The 23854-nt window shown below is 35.8% G+C and overlaps 1 protein-coding gene across 1 annotated transcript in view; it reads right to left on the minus strand.

Moving 5' to 3' along the window:
* The window catches only part of FAM13A (family with sequence similarity 13 member A), a 265769-nt gene that overhangs the window by 127927 nt on the left and 113988 nt on the right, over window positions 1-23854 (minus strand). The window contains 1 exon segment of the mRNA XM_015250473.3: window positions 15821-15904. Within this exon segment, the coding sequence (XP_015105959.2) occupies window positions 15821-15904 (84 nt within the window).

The raw sequence follows: 23854 nt of genomic DNA on the forward strand, positions 1-23854 counted from the left end.
CTGACACCATGTAATTCAAAAAGATGGAAAGCAGTGAGGTCCTTGGTAAACGTTATTAAGCAATGTAGTAAAGCTTTGTCAGAACTCACAGTATTTCTAGGACTTTTGGTACCAAGTCAATAAATTCCCCTTGTTGCTTAACTAAGTTGGAATTGTGTTTGTCTGTTGTTTGAAACCAAAGGTATTCTTATTGGTTCCATCTGAATTATATTCTTATTTTGAAAATATGTCTGATTTAAATGCAAGCCAAATTAACTCTGGAATAATCACATGGTAATTCTATAGCTTTCAGCAGCAAAGTATGAACTTAAAGTCTATTGACTCATCTGCGTGTTTGGCAGAATTGGTATTGACAAGATCACTTTCTGTAGAAGCTCTACAGTAAAAAGGACTCATACAAATTTTTTAGGATGTGAAACACTACTAATTAAAAGTAGCTTTTTTTTTTTAAATATTGAACTCTGCTATCCTGTTTTCAATTGTTTAGCAAATCCAGCAGTAGATAAGAATCCCGTTTAAGCAGTTTGGTTAGATCTAAGGTTTGCTAGGCTAGTTACCAGTCTTTGTCATTCCATACAACATAACATGGTCACAAAGAGCTACCTCTGACTGGGGACATGATGGGCATAAATAACTGTGTTTTTTTTTTCTTTTTCTCTTCTCTCACTTAGGAAAAAAAATGATAGGATAAAGGGATGTGAGACCCCTGTCAACAGGACGAATAAGTAAAGGCCTGGCTACAGTCATCAGGGTAAGCTTCTGATGAAAGAGTTTTAACATGAAATAGAGAACAAGTACAAATTTTCATGATGTTCTCAGATCTCAAAGTGCGAATGTGAAGAAGAGAACCAACTAGGGTTGTATTTAAGATCAAAAAGTAAACAAAAAACTGGAATAAATTGTGAGAACAGAATCAGAGAGGGAGAATAAATCATTCATTCAAACAAGAAACATTTATTGAATATCTATACCAGGCAGTATGTCAGACTCTATGTACACAAGGAGGAACAGCATAGAACCTTGTTCTGAAAAGAGCTTACATTCCACTGAAATGCAGACAGAATAGGAGTCAAAAAAATGCTATACTGACATGGGCCACAATGGGTGCAATCATCTCCATCAGAGAGAAGGATGCCGGGAAAGGCTGCAAAGAAGGGTCATTTGCAAGACGAGTTAGCATTTATTTGATGGGCAGAAGTGGATGCTGGTAGAGGTTCAGATACATTTCTTTAGTCTTTCCCCTGAATCACACCTTTGCTTGGGAGTTACTAGATCAAGGTAACTGCCAAAACTGCCTTGTAGTTGTGATATTTTAACAAGGAGTTACCTATGTTTATGTACAAATTCTGATTTCCTTTATAAAAAGCATTGCTGTGGGTTTTTAAGTGCTAAATAGAAAAAAATGGAAATGTCTCTTTCTGTCATTCACAGCTGTAACTAATCAAACTGAAAGGTGGTAACTGCTAAAAGTCCAGATGTAAAACCTATGAGGAAATAAATAATATACTCTCCCAAATATTTCTAGCTATTCCATGACAGGAGAACATCACAGGGTATATTTCAAAGAAGTAATCAACAACTTGTGATTAACATCAGAAAAAAATTTCATGTATATCCACCTAGAGAGAAAAATAAAATACCTGTGAAGAGATAATGGTTGAGTTCTGGGGGTCACATCAATATGTAGCAGTCTGATATATTGCCTTGGTATAGAAGCCCAACAGATGCTCAGTGAAAGAATGAATGAACGGGCGGAGGGTATAGGGTAAGTGGTAGAGCACATGCTTAGCGTGCACAGGGTCCTGGTTCAATCCCTGGTACCACCTCTAAAAATTAAATTAAATTAAATTAACAAACAAATCTAATCACCACAATTTTTTTTACATAAATGATTTACTCTCCTCTAGTTGTGTTATCACGATGTATTTCAAATTTTATTTACTTCTTGATGTTAAAAACAACCTCATTTGATTCTCTCCTTCAGATTCACACTTTGGGATCAGAGAATATCATGAAGAGTTGAACTTGCTCTCTGCTTTATGTTAAAACTCTTTAATTGGATGCTTACCTTGACTTCAGCAAATGTAAGTCAGAAACAAAGTAAAAGCAGGAGAAACATGATCAAGATTATAATAAGTTTTTGAAAATGTATTTCCCTTATCCATGTTGTCTATTATTATTTTTGTCTTAGCCACTATCTCAGTAGAAGCCAGAGAAACAATTCACTCTAAAAGTGACTCATGAGACAGAAAGTTAAAGGAGAAACCAGTGTGATTCCCTAATTATTGGAATTAGAAGAGTAGTGTTGTTCTGTTAGGCACAATTATTTTAAAAAATGGGATGGAATGTGATTTTAAAGTAAAAAAGTTAAGTTCACCTGCTTGCAGCTAATAAATAATTTATACCTTACAGTGATTATGTAAGTTTTAAAATGACAACATAGTTGTTAAATAGCCCAATGGAATACAAAACAATTTCAACCATATAAATTCTGAGTTTTATCTGCTATGGTAACAGCAAATGAGGAAAGTGATTTGCAGTAACTTAGGTGTTTACCTTGATCTAGAGCAATTATGCTTCTATGCTAGGAGTTGGTGAACTTTTTCTATAGAAGGCCAGACAGTAAATATTTATCGCTTTATGGGTTGTGTTGAAACTACTCAACTCCATTGTTGTAAAACAATTTGAAAGCAGCCATGACAATATGTGAAGAGCATGGCTGTGCTCCAATAAAACTTTACTTAGAAAAACAGGTAGTGGACTGGAGTTGGCCTGAAGGCCATAATTTGTTGGCCCATGTTCTGTATCACTCATTTCTTTCAGCTTTTTCTTTTGTCTCTATTCACAACCATCAAAGGGTCAATATTGTACATACAATTTTATATTGAATTATTTGAAATTACTGAATTTGATATAATTATTTAAACATAATTAACCTTCAAAATATAATTATGAACAATCCAGAATACATAAAACTTTCTCCATCCCACTGGATATCAGGAAAATGACATTTTATGTTTCAGTCAGAGAGATTAAGACTGATAATGTCTCATGCTCGCCAGCTGGTAGAGAATTGGAACTCCCATATACTCTTGGTGGAAATACCAATTAGTACAAAGATCTTAAAGAATAATAGGGCAACTCTAGTCTTACTAAAAGTGTGTAGACACCTTAGTTTCACTATGAGCTACATATTCTGATGAATATATTAATATAAAATGTTTCTGTAGCATTTTTTACAATTAAAAAGTTGAAAATAACATAAACCTAAGACAATGGATAAATAAAACATAGATATACAACAGAGTATCACAAAACAGTTAAATATACAGCTGGTTCTCATGATTTGTGCTAGTTACGTTTTGTGCAGTTGCTGTGAACACTAAATTAGTGAATACTGAATCACTGTTCCTAGAAAAAATACAGGGTTAGGTTCCCATGGGCTTCTGATCACATTTTTGTCAACTGATCAATATAGAATAGTGTTTTATATTTGTTTATTTTAAAGATACCTTATTTAATATATTTGTTGATTAACATTGAACTCACAACCAACAGCACTATAACTTATGTACAAACAATGCTCATGAATACACATATTCCCTGCAGGAGACATCATAGCCCTTTTGTGCTCAGAAGCACTGAGAGCTTGGAGATTTTCTTTACCAAATACAACAAAATCAAACGAATTACTAAATTCGGCTGTATAAAATTGTTATTCACAACAGTCAGGACATAATAATAAATTATTAGACATGTACAGAAACAGGAAAACTGTTTCTCGTATACAAGAAAAAGGAAACCAAAGAACTCTGCACTGCAATTATCCAGATAAAGGATTTAGCTAACAAAGAATTTTCAGCAGCTAGTATAACTGCAAAAGCTCAAGGACTTAAAGGAAAATATGCTTACAATCATTATGTTCCAACAGGAAGTACCAGTAGGGAAAACAGAATCTATAAAATAAAACTACCAAATAGAGTTTCTATAAATAAATTTAAGAAACAGTATCTGAGAGAAAAATTCACAAGATAGGCTTCCAACAGATTCGAGATGACAGAAGAGTCATTAAACTTTAAGACAAAACATTAGGTGATACGCAATCAGAAGAACAGAAAAAAGTATTTAACAGTACCTGTGGGACAATATCATAAGGTCTAACATAAAGCTACTAAGAACCCCAAAAGGAGGTAAGAGAGATCGAGACAGAAAAAAATACTTTAAAAGAAATAATAGTTTAAAACATCCTAAATTTGTTAAAGACAAAATTTACAGTTAAAAAATTGCAGTAAATCTCAAGCAGGATAAAAGAAAATCCACTTAAACACATCAGAAAACACTGCAGAAAACCGAAGATAAAGTGAAATATTTAAAGCAGCCAGAGACAAATGATAGTTTATGTATACAGAAACAATGACACAATGGTTCCGAACTTACCAGAAAAAAAGAAACAAAAAGAGACTGGAAGACAATGGAATGACAGTTTTAAAGGGCTGAAAGGAAAAAAAGAACAACAAACAACTGTAAACACAGACCTCTCTATATGTCAAAGAGTATTCTTCAAGATTGAAAGTTAAATGAAGTCATCATCCTTAGATAAACAAAACTAGTATTTCATTACCAGCAGATCAGCACTGTAAAAAATGCTAAAGAAGATTCTGTTGCACAGAAATGGTAACAGAAGCGGACAGCTGCAGGAAGGAATGAAGAGCACCAGAAATGTTAACCAGCTATGTGTGGAAATGTAAAACCTGTGTTTCTCCTGATTTATCTGAAATACATATGACTCTTTAAAGCAAGAATTTTAACACTGTTCTGTGGAGTTATAAAAATATAATACATCTGACAACTACAGCATAAAGACCTGAGGCTTTTCTCTGTTTATTTTCCTTCCCAATCTGTCACTTTGGTTTAGGCCTTTCCCATAGCTCATTTGGACCGTAACTTCCTCATGAGTCTCCCCCTTTTCAATCCACTCTGTTGACAGGGGTGATCTGATCTTATTCCCTGATTAAAATAGTTCAATGGCTTTCCACTTTCCATAGTCTATAATCCACACTCTTTAGCATCCCATAAATTCCACCAGACTATTTCTGCAAGTTCACTTCCTGCCACTCTCTACGACCAAGATTTTTGCAAGTCTCTAAATACATATACTTTCCTTATCTCCTTCCCTTTGTACCTGCTGTTCCCTCTGCAACACACACCCTCCTACAATGCAAGTTCTATCTTGGCTACTCAGTGTGTCCATAATCTCTCAACGACTTCAACACAGGCATAGTAGTAATCACCTGCCTTTCCTTAGTTCTCATAATACAGAAAAGATTAGGACTCCTCATTTATGCACCAAATGCCATCAATATGCTAATGATTCTTAAATTTGCATCTTTGTCCAAACCTCTCTTCTACATTCAAACATGATCTTCAGTTAACATCTACATTTAGAGGATAGTGAAACTAAATAACAGAGAGCTTACCGAGCACACAGCAGGGCCAGAGTTCAAACCATCATGTACATGGTCTCCAACCACCTCATTTCCCAGACCAGGGACCTGAGAGTCACCTTTGGCATGTCCCTTTCTTTTACCTCTTACACCAAATCCATGACCAAGTTCTAATTCTGTCATTCAGAAAAATCCCAAGTAAGTCTACTTCTCTTCATCTCTATCCGTTCCAGGCTTCCTACGTTGTTGCTGGACAACTGCAAAGACTTCCTGATCGGTTTTCCTACTTGAACTTTTGTTCTCTCTGGACTGTATTCACCAAATAGGAGCCAGATTTATATTTTCTAAACATAAACATTGTTATAATTTTCCTTATTTAAAGTTTATCAGTGGTTTCTCATTTCATTTCGGCAAAATGGCCAAATGCTTAACAGCCTGCAAAGCCCTGCTCCAGCCTTACGTGGAGGTCCTCTCCACTTTTCTCCCCAGGCTTCAGCCTCCTCCCAGCGGCCTCTGCTCAGTAATCCAGCCCCAGGCCCTTCTCACGTGTTGTTACAATGCTGGGAAATCTTCTCCCCTCCGCCCCGTCCTTCCCTCACGTATTCTCACTCATCTTCCTTCCAGAAAAGAAATATAACTTCCTTCAAGAATTCCTCCCTGGATGCATGAGTTTAAATCAGATGCCATTGTTACAAGTTGTCAGGGCATTCTATTTTCCTTCCTAACAATTTACCCAATTTGCAACTAAATATTTGAGGGTTAGTCTTGTTCCTCACTGGATTGAAAACTCCGTGTGTCAAGTCGAATATCTAAGCACTTAGCTTTTAGTGCAAGGCCTGTCATATGGTAGGCAACTAGTATTTTGAGAAAATAAATAACTAATGCAGGCTAAATGCCTGGTCAGGCAGAGAGGAGAAACAATCACAACAGACATGACTCAGCACGAAACGACCAAAAGGACTAACATCAGAAGCTGCACAAAATTCAGAATATGTAAGCAAAATCGCTGCTTGCAATAATATGCATAATTCATATATTTACATTCTAATTATGCCAATTTTCAAAACCCAAGATTAACTCTAACCTGAGACTTTGGCAGTCTAAATTTACGTTTCTATCCTGAGCCTGTGAGCTAAGGCAAATCACTTCTCTGTGCCTCTTCCTTCCCTAAGGACACTAAATATTTCTGTTGTGAAAATGAGCTGTAATGATGAAAATTTAAAGTTAAGGGGATAATAGTTTGAAAAGTGGAGTACTGTAATTCTGTGGTATGAACGAGATGGGGGAATAAAAAACAACTCTGCTCACAGGCAATGATTAAATCATAATACCTAATGCCGTCGAGGCTGGATGGAAATGGCGCTCTCATATTTTCCAGTGGCTGTGTAAATTTTTATAACTCTTTAGTAAAAATTTAACTTAGAAAGAGGCTTGAAGGGCCATAAAAATATTTATACCTTTTTGAACTGGCAAATCCACTTTCAGCAATCAGTCCTGAGGAAATAACTCTAGCTGAGAAACAAATCTTATGCTGGAAAATGTCTAACCATGCAGTATTTATAAAAGTGAATATTACATTACTGAAAATCTGACATATAATAATATGAGAACGATCATCATTGTTATTATGAAGTCTGTACTAACACAGACAATGCTTATAATAAATACATGAAGGGAAAACAGAAGAAAGTAAAATTGCTTGTCAAATACGAATGTATCTTTCAAATACATCCACAGACATGCAGGAAAACAGGCAAAAAAATTACACATCAAAATTCTAACAGTGATCATATTAATAAAGGTAGAAAAGAGGGGAACTGGATTTTTGCCTTTTTCCTTTACTGTCTTTTTTCAATGTTATTTGACTTTTATAAGAGTTAACAACAACAAAAAATCTTCAGTGGTTCTGCACTGTCTATTTAATAAGGTTTAAATTTGTGAGTACAAATCTCCTATTCAAAGTCCTCCTCAGTTTACCTCCACTTTCCCTTCTATCTTATCTTACACTTCTTACTCCTTATACTGTATCCATCCCTTACCAAGGCCCCTCAGTGGGACCAATGGTGGGGCTCACCCCGAGTTTACTTAGCTGAACAAACAAATCTTTTCTCTTTTTGAACATTTGCTGACCCACTCCCTGATGAAGGGTTATATATTTTAGTTAAAGCCATTTGGTACTTTTAAGAGAAATTACATTTCCATAAAAAGACTGCTTATAAAAGCAGTCATCTATTTAATTTGGAAATAGGAATTAGATAAAGACAACGGGGGACACTATACCAGTAATTTTTTTCTTTTGTAGACACATATTGATTAACTTTATTTTATGTACCATATTCTCTCTTAAAATAGAAAGTATAGTTGCTTCAGTAAATCAATTTAAAGGAGTCAGTTATACTCCACATCTAGAATTTTATTCTCTTACTTAAAATTCACTCCATGAACATTTGAGATGCAAAGTAAACAAAATTTTCTCAATATTGGTTTTCAACATAATTACTAAGGAAAGCTAATGATCGAGGATTTTAAGAATCATGGCAGTATTCAGTGGTGGCTTTAAGAATCTTCTTTAGCATTTATAAAGCTATTTAATGTCTGTAAATTCTGAGTATGAGAGCCCTTAACAAACAAGCAGTTCTACATCTGCATCTGATGGTGTGGGACAATGAATAAACAGTTATTACAATGAGGGAAAAGTCCAAACTCCATGGCCCGATGACATGAGATTTAACCTACAGATTTCCATGGCAATAGCTAAGTTATCAGTTAGGCATCAGATTCCTAGGATGCCCCGCTAAAGCCTAGTTAGCTTATCACAATTGAGAGTTTGAGAGGTTAGCCTGGCAGGGTCCAGCATCACAAAAGCTTAGCTGATACATAAAATGGTTTTCAGAATGGCTGATGAGAATAAGAAGTTGTGTGTAACCGGATGACTTTACTCTAACTCTGGTAACTGAGAAGGGCTGCTGTCATCACAGAGAAAACACACAGTCACGTAAAAACAGTTCAGAGCTTTTGCACTTCAAGACGCTGAGTTACAGGTTAAGAAGTAAAAGAAGAAAATAGCTAACTTCACTAGGCCTTGTATGCTTACTCCATCCCCAGGCGGTGTACCACTTACTTATATATATATTACCTTTAATTCTCACAACTTATCTGCAGAGGAGGGAGTATAACCTGACATGGCATGTAGGACTACAGAGATGCGAGGCACTACGAGGGTCAAGAGATTGAGCTTCAGGATCAAATATACTGGGCACTCATGGGAAAATTAACTAGGTTCTCTAAGGCTCCATTTTCTCAGTTGGAAAGAAAGAAGGAAAATGAAGGTGTTGGCAAATATTGGCCAGGTTTCTTCCAGGCACATCATAGGGTTGTATTCCCTATTTCCATTGTGGCTGGGTGGGGCATTATGATTAGTTCTGAACTAATGAGTTAAGACCAGAAGTGATGGAGTTACTTCCCGGCCAAGGCATTCAATTGTCAATGCAAGATCCTACAGAACTCTTTCTTTGTCCTCTGGCACAGTAACTGGCCACATCAGAGATGGGCGCTGTCTGAACAGGTTCTCAGGCGAGCAGCATAAGCAGAGCTCCCTTGTCAATCTAAACCGGACGGGTTGCATGAGCAAGAAACAAATGTACCACTAAGATTCTGAGATAGCTTTATTATTGAAGTGTAATCAAGGCAATATGGACTGAGAAAAGTTATTTCTATCCTATAGTGTTGTGAGGATTTAATAAAGTAATATTAGAAGTATTTTTCACAGAGTCTAGAAAACAGTAAATACTCAATAAGTGACACTTAAAACGACTATTATTATGTTACTAACTTTTATAAATTAGAATACTGAGACTGCAAAATATTCTGCAACGTGCCTAAGGACACACAACTTATAAGTGACAGAGTTGCTTCCGTAAGACTGGGAAGCCAAAGATCTGTTCATTAAAGTCATCCTTCTTTAGTCACCTGACTTGGCCAAAAAGAAAAAAAACCTCTAAGAATTATCATCTTTTTGTTCATATGTGTGCCTTCTTTTGTTGCTATTCTAAACCCCCTTCTCTGTTGCACAAAAACCCTTTCTCTGTTGCACAAAAATTAATTTTCTTTTATGCTTTACATTTGTTTCTGTTTGCTGTTTATTTTCATAACTTTTGTCACACAGCATGGCAATCTTAATGCAAGATTTAACAATCACACCCCTCTGCAATTTGGCTGCAGCCTGTCTTTCAGAGTTTATCTTTTACTACTTCCCTTCATAAACCTTCCGTCTTAAACTGTTTCACAGATTAGAAAACACTCTCCTCAATTGATTTCACTAGGCCCTATAACCTTTATACCAAAAGTAGATAAAACAAAACGTATTTAAAAACCTAGATGCAAAAATACTAAACAAAGTATCAACTGTCCAAAACTTGCAAGGTATTTAAAAATATGTATCAAGGCCAGGTTCAGAACTGGTTTATTCTAGTGATGCAGTGCTGGTTTAAGGTTAGACAATCTGTAACTCCCCATGATAAAGGAATAAGGAAGAAAAACCATGTAATTATCTTATCAGATGCAAAAGAAAACATTCACTAAAATTTTTCACTCAAGATAAAAATTCTTAGCAAAGCATAAATATAAGGGAACCTCCTTAGGTGTATAAAATAAGTCTACCAAACATCTACAGCAAATATTGTAAACCTAGTAAGTGTACATGTGAAGAAAAACATATGAAAACATATGAACACTAACTACTTTTATGTGAGACAAAATAAGCAATTAAATATCTGTTCATCTTCAAGCCTTTTTTGAAGGTCTGATATGTGCCTGGCATTGTCAAAGAAACACCAAAAAAAAAAAAAAAAGAGAGAGAGAGAAAGAAAAAGAAATATGCCATGATAATACTTAAAAGTCAAAAGTAGAAACTTTCCCTTAAAATCAGGAAGCAACTCAAGAAAGCATGCTATCACCATTTCTATTTAAACTTTTACTGGGAATCCTAGAACATATTATGAGAAAAAAGAAATTAAATGATAAAAGACTTCAGAAGGAATAAACAATCCATCCTCATTATTTCCAGATGATATGACTGTGTACAAAGGAAGTCAAAGAGAATTGCTCAACAAAATATTAGAATGAATAAGAATTTGGCAAGGTTTCCAAATACAATGTCAACAATAAAAATCAGTTTAAACACTAAATATCAGCAACAAAGTTTGAAGACAGTAAGTATTCCATCTATAACATTTGCAAAATGTGAGCTATCCAGGACATTTAAGAAGAAAATTAAATATATATTTTTAAAATCAAAAGACATTAAAGAGGACCTGAGTAAGTGGAAAGTTATATGACAGTCATGGATTGAAGACCAATTCTCATAAAATTGATCTACCAATTCAATTTGAGTTCTAACGAAAATTTCTCATGAAACTTGACAATATTCAACTGCAAAAGCCAAGGTTCAAGAATGGCCAAGATAATTTTTAAGAAGAACAAAGTTGAAGAGACTTATCCTACCCGATAGCACTAATTAAGACACTGTGGTAATGACATAGGATACACAGATAAACAACAAATAATACAGTCCAGAAAAAGACATAAAAATATTTGATATATAATGAAAATGATATATCAAAAAGTGGAAGAAAGATGAACTACTGAACAAATGCTGACTGATTTAATAAATAAAATTATATCCCTACTTTGTCTTTACACAAAACTTAATTTCAAATGGATTGAGACCCATACACAAGCAAAGCAAAAGTTAAAACTTTTGGAAAACAATTTAAAAAACTTTCTTCGTGACCTCAAAGTAGACAAGGATTTCTTAAGCAAGATGTAAAAAAGCACAAAAACTAAACATTGATGAATCTGACTACACTGAAATAAAAAGCTTTCATGCAGTAAAAGACACTATGTTCAATGTGAAAAGAAAACCAAAAAACTGAGTCAAAGTATTTGGAACACATATAACTAACAATAGCTAACAAACTCTTATAAATCTTTAAGAAAAAGACAAACAACCCAGTAGCAAAATTTGCTATGTTGGGGGAAAGCAGTACACAGATTAATAATCAAAGATATGACCTAAGTCTCATAAACACAGGAAAACATAAACACACGAAATACACACTGCCTGCATAGTGGACTACATTACATTACAGTGAAGCCACAGACTAAGTCAGAGATCTCAGGGGCTTAACAGAACAGGTTTACTTCTCAGTCACGACACAGAGCCAATCCAAGCTGACAGGTGGCTCTGCTCCACAGAAGTCACCAGAGGACCCAGGTTCCACTGTCTAGTTGGTGGACTGAAGAAAGGGCAGGAGAAGTTGTGCACAAATTTTTGAATCTCTGCCCTTGAAGTGACACTTGTCACTTCTGCTCACAGCCTATTGGCCCAAAGTAGTTGGCTGGCCTCACCTACCTGCAGTGGAGCTGGGAAACGTCAGAGAAACACATGGATATTCAGTGAAATATAAATGTCTCTGTGACAATCAGAAATCAGAGAAATCCAAATTCAGGCAATAGCAAGATGCATCCCACACTCATCAGACTTGGGGGGAACAACTGCAAAGACTCTGATATTACCAAGGATTTGTGAGGATGTGAGAAATGGAAACAGTCACACACTGTTGAGCACTGTTGAGCTGCTGAGCACGTACACTGGCACATTTTAAGAGTGCACATGTAATACGTGGACAGAGCAGTCCCCACTTACGACCCTACTACTGCAGGTACATAAAAGGTGTCATATGAAAACACTCACTTAAAATTGGTTTGTAATAGCGAAATATTGAAAATTATCTAAACATTGGAAACAACTCAAGTATCAGAAAAACTTGGAATAATACCTAAATAAACAATATTCTTACTGAAAGTGAATATTGATAGAGCGCATTGAACAAAGATAGCTGCAGAAGGTGACATGCTGTATACTTTTATATATAAAGTTGTAAAACCTGCAAAAACATAATATATATTGTGTGTAAATGTATGGGTACGCACTTAGGCTATAATAACACGCATAGAAATGATTATTTCAAAATAGGGTGGAGAGATGGTACATTAAGGTACATTAGTCATAAAACAATTCATATCTGTTAGTTCTACTATAGGTAATAAAACCTAAGGAAATAATACTCTTTAACAGTCAAGTCATTCTTTGTTAACACTTCCCTAGTAGTGCTTTCTATATAAATGATGGAGGCAGTTCCATATATTCAAATAGCTAAATATGGTGTGGCAACAGATGAAACATCATGATCATTAGAGAACATATTAAGTAGTTAGTACAGAGTCTGGCACTCGATCCATGTTAGCTGTCACCATCGTCACTATTACTGCTGCTACCACAGCTATTACTTTCATTATTAAAGGAATAAGCACGCAAAGCAGGTTTATTTGTGAAAACACAAAGTGAAATGATAACAAACGGAAAAAGCAGAATACTAATTAGAATGCACACATTAATTAAAGCAACATAAAATATATGCACATCCATTAACAGTGATTTTAAAATGACTTGGAGTCTTAGTAAAATTTAATGCTTATTAAATTACTCTTTCTATTAATTTCCATATTGAAAATTAAATTACATTGCCATTAGAGTTTCTCAAAACCCTACATTATTTTAAGTTTCCAGTTTACTTTGCTAATAGGTATAAGCATTTCTAAAGACATTTAAGAAAATACAACTGTGATAATCTCATCAGTGAAGAAAATCTTCATAAACGATGCATGGTTCCTGAACCCATTAACCTTTGAAAAGAAAAATAACTTAACAGTTGCTTCTACCACATAACTCTTCATCCTCATACAATGACCTGAACTTGAGCTTTTTTTAACAGAGGTCAAGAACACAGCAAGTGCAGTGGGAAGTCTAGGGCATACCCTAAGGAAAGAAAGAAGGAAGACAGTTTTCTTCCCTCAGTTCCTGGATCCTCTTCAGGTTTTTACTGTGACCAATGAATATGGGTTGAGGCTTATTTAGAGCCATTAGCACCTGTATTTGGTAGAAAAAAGACTGTCTCCTTTCATCTAGTCATGATTATACAAGGAGCAGTGTCTTTGTATGTTCTACATCTCTTGAAAAATCTATTTGATGTTCCCTTCTGTATCACCTGTTCCAATTATCTGTTTGCATACATGGTTTACACAGTATTGGGCATGAAATGGTTATACAAATATGTTCTTGAGCTGGCAGGGCTGATGATCGTTGCTCATCCAGAAAGTGTCATGGCGCTGTGTAAAGGAGGTATCATATTTTTTTTTCCAACTTGGACTCAGATTAAGAAGTGGTTTCCTATCTAAGAGAGAGAAATATAATCATCCCCACTGCCTAAGAGCAGAGACAACCGTTAGCAGAGGGAACACAGGTGGGGACAGATGGCTTAGACTAGAAAGACATCTCCAGAGTCAATGGACACATGCCATCCCTGGACTATTTTATATCTCTAGCCATATAGGGATCAGAAATACTTAGCTGTCCAAGGCAGATATAGCTGTAACCAGAGATGTCTCAGAAAGGCAGCTATGGAGGCCAAATGGAGTAACATCAGTACTAAGGATACACATCATTCTCATAGCTCACTAAGTCACTTTAGAAAGGACACACCAACCACGCTTTGTTTGTTTGTTTGTTTTTTACACCAATTATATTTTGAAGGTGTTTTCAGCTTCAGCTTTCAAATATCTACTGGAGGAAAAAAGATCTTAAGATAAAATCTTGGTGAGTTTGTGCCTTATAATCTCTTCCAGCTCACATGCTCTGCATTATTCCTGGGATTTGAAATTACAAAGATTTTAATCACTCCTAGAGTAAGCAGAGCTAAGCAGTGCTTAGTTTGCTCATGTAGATTTGAACTTGCTCATGTAAGACCACAAAAACCTAAAGTTACAAATGAAGGATTAACCAGTGAAGTAATTTCTCTACTGAATTAGCTTCATCATGAACCATAAAGTGAGACTGATAGAGGATAAATAATGCACGTTAATCACTGATTCTCTATACCCCTGAAATATTCCAAATGGGATTAAGTTCATAAGAATAGAATCCCCTCAAACAATTTCTATGCCAAGTTTCAAGATTATCTTTCATTTAGGAAGTGATTTATCTAAGGTCTTTTCACCCAGAAGTAGTTACGCCAATATAAACGGAATTAATAAATAAATGTTACCTAAAAGTGTTCTTCAAATTCTACATTTTTTTAGAGCATTTGTTTGGTGAGTATATTTTTGACAATAAATTTTTTATTGATTCACAGAAAGTAAGATTTCTACTATGCATTTGAATTAGGTGTATGTAAGTTTACATACACAAATATTTCAGTGAAAAAGATACAAAAAATAGTTTGACTCTGGAAAAGAAAGCATAGTAGTTAAGATAATTTTCTGGAAAAATCATCAAGGTGGAATAATTTTATTTAAAAAGTTGTTTTTCTTTCTTTTAAAAATAAACCACAGACTCTTACCATAAATAAGATGCTAATGACTCAATACATCACTTGATTTGCCTCTAAAAATAAAGCCACAATTATTTTTATAATAACCAGCAATTAAAACCAGAGACCAGAATTCTTTTAAATGTTGCCTACAATGGACTCAAGAAAGTTTGAAAAACATTTTGCCTTAGAATTGGAAAAAAAAAAAAGTAGCTCTACAAATGTCATAGTGACCAGTTAGGGATATTATATACATCTAGTAAATAGGAGAAGTTCTACTCAAAAGAAAAGATTAAAGATTTCCACAGGGGTTCTAAAATTAATGCAATCACTTTTTTGGTTGGACAAATTATTAAATAAATTCTCATATATGTTGGGTTAAAGGAGTTTTTCTTTTCACTGGCAAAACAATTTATGTGCATTTTGGAAGTTTCTCAATAAGGAGGACAGAATTTTACACATTAGACCCTTTATCCTGTCATATGTATGATAGTTCTTTTTTTTCTTGTTAAAATGTGCTTAAATACTTTTCATTGATCATGTGCTATTTTTATGATCACGACAAGAATCAATAAAGTGATTTCTATTTGGCAAAAGAAAAATTACAGTTGCACACTTTATTTCACCTGCCAGAAGTAACCTTCCATTACATCTGAGTGTTTCCTATGTTGTAGGGAATACAATGGAAACGATTTTGATTGAGAAGTAAAACTGTCTACTAAAAAATGTCACTGTCTGTTACAGAATAGGAGTGGCCAGAGAATTTTTGGATGACTATAACCCTCAATTAAATATACTAAATAAAAAGTGCTTTTTGGACCATCCAGTCCAAAGACAAACAAACAAAAGGCTGAGGAGAATGCAAGCAACAGAGCATGTGAAATACAAGACCATGAAGAACCTTACTAAACCTTTCACACAGTAGCCTAAGGAGCAGGCATAACCTACCTTGGTTTTTGGAGATGGCTTTCGCTTGTCTCTTTCGATGTCTTTTGTGAGAAGGATGGGTAAGGATTTCTTACAATTGGCCTCCTATTAAAAAAGTATAAAAGAAACATTAGAGACTGCAGAACATTACCCTAAACAGAAATTACAATGCAGTGAAAAGCAATTTGTAAGGGAGCAAAGGCATTTCTGGATTAATTTGTACACATCAGAAGCTAGTGAGGTTGTAGCAACGAGTCAAAACATTTCGTTTCTTCTTCTTCACATACAGCAGTGAAGTAATGTAAGATAGCGATGGAGTAGATGTGGGACATATGGGACATATACACTCAGAGACGATTATGAAAAAATCTCATCTACACTATCATGCCACTTACATAACCACAGACACTTCACCTCTTCTTTGGAGAATTAAATAATTTTCCAAGATATCAAACACCAAACTTGGAGTTTCCAACTCTCCCCAGGTACTTGACAAATGAGTTGATTCTGTAAATGTTTTATCACAAATTCTTTCATCTAGTTTAGCAAACTGCTATTGAATTGTGGTAGTTTCATACCAATATCCTGAGAAAAAATATCTGAGTACCTGTTTCCAAAATTATTAAGTTTCTAAATCCTTGGTTCACACCAAAATGGTACATGTAAAAATAACAGCAGAGATTACAAGGTAGCAGATTACTTGGGGTTGGATAGATTTATTATTTATTTCTACATGATAAATAAAAACAACAATAACCTTGGTTTTTTCAAAAATAATGTAGGGTCTCACTTCTGAATAACCATTAACTTGAATAAATTTTCTGTGGACGATTCGAACTCCAAATTAAGATAGAACAAAAATACATAAGGAAGATTATGGTCAACAACAAAGCTAAGGAGAAAATAAGTCAGATTTCTTTCACCTGCTCTATAATTTTCACCTCTGTATCCCATTTCTTCCCCTTCCATGACTACCACTCATTCATGTAAATAGTAAGGTTTTTTCTCCCTATTTGACTTTAGGGTTAAGTAATCATCTTTTAAACAAAACTGTAGTCTACATACTTTATAATATTTACTAAAATTTGCTGGTGTTACATTCATTTATTTCTAAAGGGAACAGTATATTATTAGGATAAAATGTCTCTAAAAAATAACAATGCTATTTATGACTAATAACTAATTACCAAGTCACAGGTTGTATCAGGCTACAGACTTTACCGTCATACTACCATTTCCACCCCCAACGGCCCGATGAGCTCGGTATTATCATCAGCACATTCCCCTCTGAAGTATCACACAGTGAAAGCTTACAGACGTTAAATAAACCACCCAGGACTCAAAGATGGTTCTGAGTTACTTTAGCCTGAGCTCTTGTCATCTTTATATATGACTTATCATCCAATATACTTGACATCTTAAACGACTAGGTTGTAGAACCACAGCATTTTCAAGCCAAGAGAGTTTTTAAACATCAGCTGGTCTACCCTCCCCCTAATTTTACAGATGAGGGATGTGGATTCTGAGGGGATGCATCCAACATCACACAGAGAGGGGCAGACCTGAGACTCAGATCGGGACCACAGAGTTACACAAGGCACCTGTTCTCCGCTCTGTGCCAGGAAACAATATTCCCAGACTGAGGTGGGGGATCAAGAGCATCTTCTGAGCTAGGGGGTGGCTGCAGGGCTTCCAGCACCCTCAGCTGCCTGTGGCTGCACGCCCAGTCCTATGTAAGGATCCAGGGTACATTTCTGAGATCTCCAAATAAGTGCGCATTCCAGCCCTAGCCTTTCCCACCAGTCACAACACCTGCTGGTGGTAAGCCCTTTACTGGAAATAGTGAATGAACCCATTCCTGCTTCTGACTCACTGTGAAAAGGATAAACTAAATCCAGCATGACATTTAAAAGATCCAAGCGACTAACTGCATAATCTGTTGCGTAATGTGGCTACACTTGGATAATAATATTATGCATAATCTTTATACCTCCTCTTAAACTACTGGTTAAGTGAATGTTAGATTGTGAGGAGAAGAAAGGCTGGCTCTTACGGGAAGTTAATAGGAACAGCTGACCTTTGTTGATGTCTGACTCGAGTAAATTTACAAGCACCTATGATTCTTTCCTCCTCCTTGATGCGCAAACTAAAAGTAACAGTATTTCTTTATTGCTCCTATTTTGCCTCCTTGTCCCTGTGCATGAATAAGTCTAAGGCTGACAGTCAGCTTTCCCCGCTAAGACTCTGAAAGCATTTTCTGTAATCTTTTAACTGAAAATGCCAGCTACATGAATTACGGGTTTTTTTGTTTGTTTGTTTTATGACTTTAAATTCAGCCAGCCAAGTCAAAGTCATGTTTGGCAGTCAAAGCACTGAACTCAGAGTCAAGAGACCTGGCTTCTTCTCCTGGTTCTCTAACTAACCAGCTCGAGGAACTCAGGTGAGCATTTTAACCTCCTGACCTCTCCCTCAGTTCAAAGATCTTGAAAACAAAAGGACTGGATTAGATGAGCTCCAAGAATTCTTAAATTCCAGACGTGTATGATTTTATGATTCTTCTGGGAAGCAATATTTATTGACAAAAAGGTAAGCCACTTCCTGTCCAGAGTCATATTCCCCATGCCCCATCAGAAAGCTCTGAAATACTGCGCGCTCCCCCAACCCCAATGCAGTGGCCACGGAAGGGGCCCCAGAGTTACAGAACCCGAGCAGCATCTCCTGCAGGGCCAGCGTCACTCAGATTTCTGGAGAAAAAGTAATTCAATCAGAAGCTTAAATAAGGAACTGGTATTAACTTAATGTATTGTTTTAAAAGAGATATATTATGGAGTTAAGTGAGAAACACTTTAAAGGTAAAACCTTTTCAAAGTTGTGCCATTAAACAGACATTTATACTTATGGATATATACCTGAGAATTAAAAACATATGTCCACACAAAAACTGATACATGAATGCTCATAGCAGCATTATTTATAATTGCTAAAAAATGGAAATAATCCAAATGTCTATCAACGGATGAATGGATAAACAAAATATGGTGTATACACACTACGGAATAATAGTCAGCAATGTAATACCTGCTAAACACATAGATTAATCTTGAAAACATGACACTAAGTGAAAGAAGTCAAACACAGAACGACATATGTTGTGTGACTTCATGTACATGAAATGTTCAGAAGAGGCAAAGAGTGACAGGAAGTAGACTCATGATTGCCAGGGGCCAGGAGAAGCAGGGATTGTATAGTGACTTCTAATAGCTCCAGTCTGTATGGGGTTTCTCTTCATAAAAATGTTCTGGATTTAGATAATGGTAATGGTTATACAACTTTGTGAACATACTAAACCCTAATGAACTGTATGCTTTAGACAGCTGAATCTTAGGGGATGTGAATTACATCTATGTGAAAAAGGCCTTTTTTTAAAAAAACTGTAGTCAGCTACAATGTGTCAACTTCTGGTGTACAGCACAATGTTCCAGTCATGCATATACATACATATATTCATTTTCATATTTTTTTCTTTAAAGGTAATTAAAAGATATTGAATATAGTTCCCTGTGCTACACAGAAATTTTACAAAATCTATTTTTATATATAGTGGCTAACATTTGCAAATCTCAAACTCCCAAATTTACCCCTTCTCACCCACTTTCCCCCAGTAACCATAAGATTGTTTACTATGTCTGTGGCTATCTTTCTGTTTTGTAGATAAGTTCATCTTTTTCCCTTTTTTAGACTCCACATACAAGTGATATCATAAGGTATTTTTCATTCTCTTTCTGGCTTACTTCACTTAGAAAGATGATCTCTACGTCCATCCATGTTGCTGCAAACCATTATTTTATTCTTTTTTATGGCTGAGTAGTATTTCATTTTATAACTATATCACAACTTCTTTATCATCTGTCGATGGACATTTAGGTTGCTTCTATGTTTGGCTATTGTAAATAGTGCTGTTATGAACATTGGGGTGCATGTATCTTTTTAAATCAGAGTTACCTCCTGATATATGCCCAGGAGTGGGATTGCTGGATTGTATGATAAGTCCATTTTCAGTCTTTTGAGGAATCTCCATACTGTTTTCCATAATGGCTGCAACAAACTACATTCCCACCAACAGTGTAGGAAGCTTCCATTTATCCACACCCTCTCCAGAATTTATCATTTGTGGACTTTTGAATGATGGCTGTTCTGACTGGCATGAGGTGATACTTCACTGCAGTTTGGATTTGCATTTCTCTGATAATTAACAATATTGAGCATTTTTTCATGTGCCTATTGGCCATTTGCATGTCCTCACTGGAGAACTGCTTGTTTAGGTCTTCCACCCATTTTTGGATTGGGTTTTTTTTTATTTGTTTGTTATTAAGTTCTACAAGCTGTTTATATATTCTGGAAATTAAAACCTTTGTCAGTTGCATCATTTGCAAATTTGTCATTCTGTTTTGCTTATGGTTTCCTTTGCTGTGCAAAAGATTATAAGTTTCATTAGGTCCCGTTTGTTAATTTTTATTTCTGTTGCCTGGGTAGACCTCCCTAGCAGAATAATGCCAAGATTTATGTCAGAGAATGTTTTGCCTATGTTTTCTTCTAGGAGGTTTATCATGTCTTGACTTCTATTTAAGTCTTTAAGTCATTTTGAGTTTATTTTTGCATACGGTGTGAGAGAGTGTTCTAAAAAAAAACCCTTTTACAGCATAGGAGTTCCCACACTCCCAGGACAAAGGGAAGAGACCTCAGGTTTGTGTTTGAACTCTTCCCTTAGAAGAATTTTGCAGAGGTTTCAAGGAGGGGATTTCTGCATTTGTAAGTATTAAACTGTATGTAGGCATGGAAATTCACTCAAATATTAAGTGAACCCTACTAGGTGTGGCATTTCAATGCTAGTCATTGGAATGATAAATTAGACGTGAATATATTCTATATGGTATATTTACATTTATTTGGAATGTTTGGTCTATTTGAACAAGACTTCTGACTGAGCTGACTGCTCACTCTAATGCCTTTTGTGCAACCACCAATTGCTTAAACTCGCTGTGTTACTTCACTATAATGAAAACACCATTTAAACAAACAATAGAGCAGGAAAAAACACCTTGTTTATCATGGCTTTGTTGGCCTTACTATTCAATCACTAATGACATTTGAAAAACAGAACAGCACTTGCTGTTCCCTCAGCCGAGCACACTGCTCCCAGCTGTTCACAGGTTTGTGCCCTTATGTCACCCAAGTCTCTGCTGAGTTTCACTAGAGAGGGTTCCCTTCCTGGCGCACCTCATCCAAATCGCCACTGCTCTCCCCACCCACTGGATGCTCTCTCTCTATTCTTCATAGCGCTCAGCTATATCTGACTTTAATAGTACTGGTTTTAATTCTTTATTGTCCATCTCACACCACTCTGTGAGAAGACTTGATCAGTCTTGCCCACAAACATATCCACAGGGCCCAGAACAGTGTTTGGAACACAGACGCTCAGTTGTCGTAGTGAATGCGTAAACCAAATGAATGAACAATATTGCTTCTCTAACCTTTCACAATCCCTCCTGTTCTTAATTCCCCCTTAATCAGCTTACACTTCATGACCTTTCATTCCTTTGCTAATGCCCTTTACTTCCTTCCTCTGGTCTTCAATCATGGCATTCATCTCCCAGAAGTACAACCTTAGATGAATCTGGCTATATGACTTCTCTGTGCTGGAAATGGAGCAACTCAAAGTGGTTACAAAAAAATTATAGAATTGGTTGACTATATTAAGTTTATTACCATAACATCTTGAATGAAACCTCTCTAATGCACAGAAATCCTGCTACACATCTTTAGTAATGTGCTTTTTCCAGTCTCTGAGATGGTATTTCGTGCCTTCTCATCTCTTCTCAAACCCCTTTCCTTCCATTCTCACTTCACTGGCAAAAAAGCAGCAATAGAGAAGCTACTCAATATCCCATTATCAAATTTACAAACCACTCTGAGTCCCTCCTGCTATAATGGAAGATTCTGATCCTATTAAACAGCCATTCCTTTCACATCACCTTGGATCTTTCTCCTCTCACCTTCTCAAGGACATCATTCAAGTCTCCCTCCCACTCCCTCACCACTACATCATTTCCATTAATCACAGGCATGCTCTGTAATTATCTCTTTTTTTTGTTGTTATTGTTTTTAAAACACTTCCTTAATCTCACTTCTCCCATTAGCTGTGGTTGGTTCTATGTTTTCTGCTTTCCTTTGTATCAAGCAAACTCTTCCATACAGCTGTCTTCCCTATCTCTACTTCTTCATCATCAATGCCCCCAAATCCGGTTTTTTTTTTTTTGGTCACTACTCCACAGAAAGTGCTAAAAACAGTCACAGCTTGGTCTCCATGTTACTGGGGTTCTGGGCAACATCTAACCCAGGTGACTCCTTCTATTAGCTGCTACATCACCACTGATAGGAAAAAAAGAAAAACTGCCTACCTCAATGACCAATTCCACACGGTCTCATTGGCTGCTGCTTCTCCTCTATACAATAAAGTTACAAATCTATTGGTACTGGTTTGCTTTGAGTATCCTCTAGTAAACAGAAGTTCTTTGAAGGCAAATAATTGGAATACCCTTAACACATTACTAAAACTACAAGGCCAATAAAAAGTGCCTGATACAGCAGGAGCTCAATAAATATGTGCTGAAAGAATGATTGAATGAAATTGCAGCAATTCAAGGGCTGATGCAGAGGTCTTCTTTTTCCATATGATGCAATGATCTCATACCATTTTCATCACTTGAGGTTTGGATAAAATATTTTATAGTTATAATAACTATAAGTTAAGTTGTTGACCATTTAACTTCCATCACATACAATAACTGTACACTTTTACCATGCTACACACACTTTGTGTCCCTGTAGTTAGAGTTTGCTTCTTTAAAACTGTATACATTAACAAATGTTTATCTTTTAACTTTTATATTAGGGTTAAAATAATTTATACATCACTATTACAGTATAACATTATTCTCTATTTGTCTATATTCTTATCATTACCAGTAAGATTTATGCTTTCACCTTGTGGTCTACCATGTTTTTTGTTTTGATTTGAAGAACTTCCTTAAGCATTTTTTGCAAGGCAGGGCTAGTGGTGATAAACTCCCTTGGTTTTTGTTTGTCTGACCTCAGTTTTTGTTTTGTTTATCAATCAGTTTATTTTCCTCTCCTTTATTCGTAAAGAATAATTTTTTCAGCTAAAATGTTCTTGGTTTGTAGATTTTTTTTTTCTTTCAGTATTTTGAATACATCATTCTACTCTCTCCTGACCTGCAAGGTTTCTGCCAAGAAATCTGCAGATAGTCTTATGGTGGTGGTGGTGGGGGGGGGTGCCACATTTCCTATATATGATGCATTATTTTTTTTCCCTTCATACTTGGAAAATTCTTTCTCCTTGACTTTTGACAATTTGATTACAATGTGTCTCAGTGCAGATATTCTCTTTCTCTCCCCCTCTCCCTCCTGAGACTCCCATAATGCATATATTGGTTCACCTGATGTCTCATAAATCCTATAGGCTTTTATTCTTTTCTCTCTTCTGATTGGGTAATTTCAAATAACCTATCTTTGAGTTTGCTGATTCTTTCTCTAGCTTGATTTAGTCTGCTGTTTCTATTACATTTAAAAAAAATTCATTTATTGCATTCTTTTGCTCCAGAATTTCTGTGTGTTTTTTAAAAATGATTTCTATCTCTTTGTTGAACTTCTAATTTTGTTCATATATTACTTTCCTGATTATGTTAAGCTGTCTATTTGTGTTTTCTTGTAGCTTGCTGAGCTTCTTTAAGACAATTATTTTTAATTGTTTACCAGGCAATTCATTTCTACATTCTGGGGAAGTCAGTTACTAGGAATTTATTGTGTTCCTTTTGTGGTGTCATATTTCCTTGATTTTTCATATTACTTGTTGCCTTGCATTGGTGTCTGCACTCAGCTGTTGTAAGCATTAGTGAAAATTATGCAGGTCATTGGTGGTGAAGGTTGTTGGGGGCGTCCCTGGTGGTAGTAAGGACTGCTAAGGTCCTTTTGTCC

This window comes from Vicugna pacos, chromosome 2 (assembly GCF_048564905.1).
Source record: "Vicugna pacos chromosome 2, VicPac4, whole genome shotgun sequence".
NCBI classification, from domain to species: Eukaryota; Metazoa; Chordata; class Mammalia; order Artiodactyla; family Camelidae; genus Vicugna; species Vicugna pacos.